The following is a 6,553-nucleotide window of genomic DNA, read 5'->3' on the forward strand; positions in this document are numbered from 1 at the left end:
CTTTGTATTTTAATCTCATTTATGTATTGTCTATCAGTTTTCAGTTCAAGTCTTAATATTCTCATTGCATTTTCTATCAAATAGATAATCTTGCCTGGTATTTTGTATATTCTCATTGCATTTTATTATCCATGCTTGTAGGATCTTGCCATACGCTTCCTTGTAGTCGATCCATGTCATAACTATATTCTTTTTTTTCTACTTTTTCCCTCCCTGGGGATCCTTTGGTCTATGTATAATAGGTCATGTGCTCCTCTTTTTCCTTTTTGACATCCATTTTGTTCCTCGGGGAGTAATCCGCGATTATGAAGGAAATGATAAATTCGTTCTCTCGGTAGTGCCGTTAGCATTTTCCACATTGTAAGTAAACATTTTATTGGCCAGTAGTTACTGGGGATGTTTCTTTTTCCTGAGTATTTTTGTGGTTCTACCTTTGGTCATCCATTTTGATACGTTCGCTCTGTAAATACATCATTTCAGGTTCTGACGCAAAAACAAATAGTCTCGAGTTTTCAATGCTTCTACAGCATAACCTCGGAAAAATGTAAATATTATGAAGAAATAAAGCCTAAATAAGACTTTGGTTTATCCTTATGTTGTCAGGCAGTGGATATGTGATCCCACTACTGACTTATGTTCTTGTTTTAATTAAAAATATATGATGATAATTTGATGTAACAACAAACCGTCTAACATTAAGCGATTTATAATTAAAAAAAAATAATCTCACATGTTTTTGCAGAGCTATTTGGCATTTTAGGACCTCGTTTTAATGAAATCAGAAGTTTTCGTTTATTACATCAGGATTTCGAGCCTGACCAATCAACATTTATTTCAGCATAGCTTTCGTACTGTTTATTTATTACTGATGCAATGATCTTGCGAGTGGCTTCGTCTACATCATTCAATACATTTGTTTGGAGTCTTACATGTGGTAACGAAGATCTCATCGTATTTTTACCTCCTTCAACACATTCTGACAATTCATTATCCACAGAAAATAAACAAAATCAAAAAAGATCACACCGTCACATGAAGGTCACATTGTGTGGGGTATATGGTTAGAAAAGAAGAAAAAAAGAAACGTACAGAGCGTATCTGCACGCTCTTTGGGAAAGAAAGAAAGGATGGCCAGCGCATTTGTATACGCGAAGGGCATCTTGGGAAGGCAGAGCATGATGGGAGAAGCTTTTTTTTTTTCCTGTCTCTTCCTTTTTTTTTCTAGATAGGAGGATATAAAAGCAGGGAAAAATTCCCTGGGGGGGGCGCAGAGAGAAAAGAGTCGTGAACATCTCTTGAAAAGAATTTCGTATTGCTGACGTTCGGATTGTGCGGTGTGACATTGGTGGCGAGAGGCAAGGTGTGGTCGATTGGAAAAGAAGGCAGAAACGTGCTGTTGTCGAGAAAGTGACGCACTCCTTCCCGAACAATACGATCCAAGCGAAAAAAATCGATAAAACAGAACCTTTCAAGTTTACCTGTAGCAGAAGCTTACCTTACAAAATACAATCCAAGCGAAAAAAAACGATAAAACGACGACAACATTCATTTTTTTCTTTATATATATATATATATATATATATATATATATATATATATATATATATATATATATATATATATATATATATATATATATAAATGTTATTTGTTTTTGTTTTTGCGATACGTTTTGGATGAATTCAATTATTTACGAAAGTGCATTTCTACTTAAATGCGAGTTGGGAATAATTTTCCCTTTAACCAAGTTGGGGCCCCTACATGGGGAACGGTAAGTATATTATTTTTTTTTAATATAATTATCCACTGACACGTGTTTCGTCGTCTACGACTCATCCGTTCGTCGTCTACTCATCTGATGAGTCGTAGACGACGAAACACCAGACTTGTTTGGTGAGGAGAGTGGGTAGTCTCGCTGAAGGATTAAAAATAAGACCTTCCAAAGGGCGAATGAACCCTTTTTCGGGGTCAACGGCCAACTAGCACCGTGTGTGTTTGTGTGTATGTATGTGTGTGTTGGAGTGGAGAGTACCCGCATTAAGCTAGTCTGCAGTTTAACTTGTTGCTGGCTATCTTGCTCTTGCTTGTTGCTGGATCTCAACATTTTGAACCGAAAGAGAGACTTAGCTGCCGTACAAAGCTAAGACTCTGTAACATCATCTGTGTATAGATACTCCCTCAGGCATTTGTCTATAAAAATGGTCCTGTGGCGATGGAAAAGTTGTGACACGTGGAGGCTTAAAATGCTGGACACATGTAATTATTGATCTCAGTGACAGTCTTCAGTGTCATGTCTGCTTGAACGTGTGAATTCACCAGTAGGACTAAAAAGTAGTCATTTTTGAGCTCATGGACTTTAAGTGTCTGAAGGAGTGGCACTCGTCTGACAAGACGTTGCAATCATATATATATATATATATATATATATATATATATATATATATATATGATGCAATCATGAAAGGGAGACGAAAATTCATGATTAGAACGTTTAAAATAAAGTTAACGAGGTGAAGAGAATAAAAGGGGGAGAAAGAAAATGAGAGTCAGCTGACCGGTTTCGCCCTCGCTTTATCAAAGCTGCATCGAGTGATTTAAGCGAAAAAAAGGCAAGACACGAATGGGAATCGAAATTATGTACAGATAAAAAAAAATAACGTTGCATTACGTTATGTATGGGGAAAAAATTAGGGAAAGCAATTGAAATACAACGTTATATTGCTCGAAGATCCTAGAGACTAATCACGCTCAAACCTAAGAGGCATTCCTTCTGCTTGCAGACGGAAGGCCTTCTCAACCGAACGTGAAGAGTCTCCAAGATCTTTAATTGAAATAATGAGTGAGCACGACTCAAGATTGTAAAAGATTTCGTGCTAAAGTTCGCTGCACCAGACGGTTTTTTATAAGGTGGTCAGTAATTGATAAATATATATATATGTGTGTGTGTGTGTGTGTGTGTGTGTGTGTGTGTGCTTGTTAATTGTGTTTCTTTTTTTTTTACTTTTTATGCCGACTATTTTATTGACTATTCAGCAATTACATTTATGTGTTCTTAAGGCGTATCATAGTCTTCATACGTGTTCGCCGTCTAGTACCATTTTTATTCCAGTCAATTTAAAAATAAAGATAATCATGTCATTAAAAAGTAATTAATGCTTCACTAGTCATTCATATTTTTACTTATAATAATAATCTTTTATAATATAAATCTCACGTGTCTGTTTACATGTATGTATGTATGTATGTATGTATGTATGTATGTATGTCAGCCTAAATATGTCAGGTCATGTCATCTGCTACTGGTACCATGTAATCCAGTACTACCTGCCTCACGGTCGGGTCACCGGCGACTAAACTGGTTCCCCCACCAGACTTGTTTGGTGAGGAGGGCGGCTAGTCTCCCTGAAGGATTAAAAACAAGACCTTCCAAAGGGCGAATGAACTCTTTCTGGGCCAACGGCCAACTAGCACCGTGTATATTTGTGTGTGTGCATATGTGTATTGGGATGGAGAGGGTTCCCGTAAGCTGTGGTGAAGGCAACCTTTCTAGGAGAAGCAAATCTCTGATTTCAAAAACCATAAAGCGGAAGACCATTACCCGTATTAAGCTGGTCTACAGTTTAATTTGTTGCTGGCTATCTTGCTCTTGCTTGTTGCTAGATCTGAACATTTTGAACCGAGAGAGAGAGACTTAGCTGTCGTACAAAGCTAAGACTCTGTAACATCATATTTGTATTGATACTCCCTCAGGCATTTGGGCTCATGGATTTTAAATGTCTGAGGGAGTGGCACTCGTCTGACAGCCTAAAACTTTCGACAAAGGCGATAAGTTTTCACGAGATTGGTATCGTTTTGAAGCTAGACCCTTCGGACGACAAATATCGAAGAATTGGCTAAAAACATTAATTCTTTCATCCTGAACTGGGCACTTTTCTACAGGGATGGGTCGCTTTCTTCCCTGATATTTTCGTAAGTCATCCCCTCATTTCGATTGACTAACCTTAATTTAAAGCTCCGCCATTTCAGGATTGGCGATGGACGCAACGGCAAAGACGTTACTTTTTTTCACGTTCTGTTCTTCCTTCACGGTACGGGTTCAAGCCTGCCTACCTACTACCACTTTTTTCTTTTTTTTTTTCTTTTTTTTTTTATTATTAATACACATCACCAAACACCCAAGCAACGCCGGGTAACCAGGCTAGAATGTAATAAAATAAAATGAATATAACAAATTAAAACGACGAAAATTAGCAGCAAACACTTTTTACATTATATAACAAAATAATATCAGTAGTATTCATCAAACAGATAATTGTAATAAGGAAGTTTTACATCTTTGAAAAAAAAACATTGGAAAACAAAATGTCATCCATGGTGTGCACTTTTACTCAATATTTGTTTCGTCTGTAAGTTGTCGTCTGCCATAGATCACTTAATTGTATATCACAAAATATATTCATCCGCATGATACAGACAAGTGTATATACTTTTCCTATGCGTCTGCCCATTTTGAGAAACTGTGAACAAATTTGCGATAAAGAATGTCCGATGGTGATATAGTGCCTCCCTTGAAGATGTATATTTCTCCTGTGTTCTTCATTAGGCGAGCTGCGTTCTCACCAAAGCCGCTACGGCTGTGCACCAACACATCACAGTGCATCAAAACGTACTGATCGAGTAATACCTTTTCCATTCCCTGGCATACGGTAGGAGACGCGTTGCTATGTGCATCGATGTGGAGAATTTTCCCCGCCGGCTCCGTCACAGTCTGATTGGCAAAAAGCTGTAGAGCTTCTTTTCGAACAATTTCCGAATCCGTGGCGACAAAAATCTTGTAAAGACTTGTGTCATTGTATCGATGAAGAAAATCCCAAACAACTTTCACACTTTTCGGGCTATTTCTTGGAGGATCGTGGGGCATCGTTGGATTACGGCCTATTCGTATGTGAGCACATATCAATTTGGTGCTATTCGTAAGATGAGAAGTTTTTACAATTTCTTCAAATTTGCGTGTAATGTTATCACTAAGTTTGAATATTTTCCAATAACTTTCGGCAAAATATTGTGAATAAGTTACGTTTTGTAACCATTTCAGTTGTGATTTATGGTTTTTATTTCTTTTTATGTAATCAAATACAACATAATTTGTTTTTAAAAATATAACATCGGCGTTAAATAAGTTTGTTAAATTTGACCTTTCTACTGTCTTCAAATCTTTTCGTTTCATATATATTAAAGTTTTTTTGGTCAGGTTGGCGTATTCGTTACTAGGTATGTCCCATTGTATTTCGTTAGGATATAAGTATTGTCGAATATCGCATGGCTTGCTGAAAATTAAACCAAACTTTCGTTTCGTTATATTTGCCAATAAAAACACAGAAACAATCCCTTTTTGTCTATCCCCAAACCCTCCACATCCACCGCGGATGCAATGATAAATTAGGTATTTTTTTCGAACTTTTGGTTTGGCTATTATCGTTTTTTTCACAATAGCTTCTCTGCTTTTATTGCTTGAGGATATATCAAATAAACTTTGATTTTGATTGGTCGAAGAATTGGTATTTACTTCTTGGCCTTTCCAAAATCATTTTATATTTATCTTATGATAGTTGGATATGTATTTTGAAATGATCATTTTAGGATGCAATGATGGTATTTGTCCGAGATAAAGGAGCATCAAATAAGGAATGAATAACATGATGCAGACGATGAGAATCTGCAATAGAGAAAGAAGAGAATTATTCAGAATGTTGCAAATATACATTAAAAATAGAATCATAAAAATTAGGATTAAAATAATCATTAATAGCAGATATTTAAAAGATCCATCCATTTTACTCGTTTAGCAATGGAATTAATATTTCAAACTTATGCGTAATAGACCGACAGACGAACAGCCAGACATACAAGCGGAGAGACTGACTTTTGACACATTTAAAAAAAAATCATTTTATAAAAGATAATATTTTTCTTCTTTCCAAATGTCTTTCTCATCAGATTTACACTCATATACTTAAAGATGGCTGAGCATGAATATATTTAACATATAAATTTAAATCAATCAAATTTCAAATGTTGGGTCAATATGGATGCATCTGATATTGAAACTGTAACGTCATTCGATTTCATTTGTTACATACTATATCCTGCCCGGAATTTCCTCCAGTAAGATACAAATCGATAAATACACTGTTTGTCACTAATTATGCACAATTGCAAATGGTTACACAATTTTAAAATATTTGATATGTACTTTTAATAATACATTAATTTTTCCATTTATTATCTTACATATATTAGACGCAGACGGATATAAATATAAATATCATACTTAGTAAAGTTTTTAGAAACCTTCAAAATAAGTTTGCAATATTTACTAAATTAGTACTCTATCATTTGTTTGTAAAGGAATTATATATATATATATATATATATATATATATATATATATATATATATATATATAATTAAAAACTAAAGTTGTTTGTAAAAGAATTGTATATATAATTAGAAATACTAATATTTTGTAGTACATATATACACACATATACAT

At 35.1% G+C, this 6,553-nt stretch overlaps 1 protein-coding gene across 1 annotated transcript; it reads right to left on the reverse strand.

Annotated features, from left to right (window-relative positions):
* Positions 1–4,250: 4,250 nt before the first annotated feature.
* LOC145291633 (uncharacterized) lies at positions 4,251–5,724 on the reverse strand. Its single transcript, XM_080137704.1, has one exon. It carries the CDS (start codon positions 5,225–5,227, stop codon positions 4,493–4,495), a length of 735 nt encoding a protein of 244 aa, XP_079993830.1. The 5' UTR covers positions 5,228–5,724; the 3' UTR covers positions 4,251–4,492.
* Between the last annotated feature and the right edge of the window lie 829 nt (positions 5,725–6,553).

The sequence above is a fragment of the Euprymna scolopes genome, chromosome 12 (assembly GCF_053919585.1).
Source record: "Euprymna scolopes isolate OS-2025 chromosome 12, ASM5391958v1, whole genome shotgun sequence".
NCBI lineage: Eukaryota > Metazoa > Mollusca > Cephalopoda > Sepiida > Sepiolidae > Euprymna > Euprymna scolopes.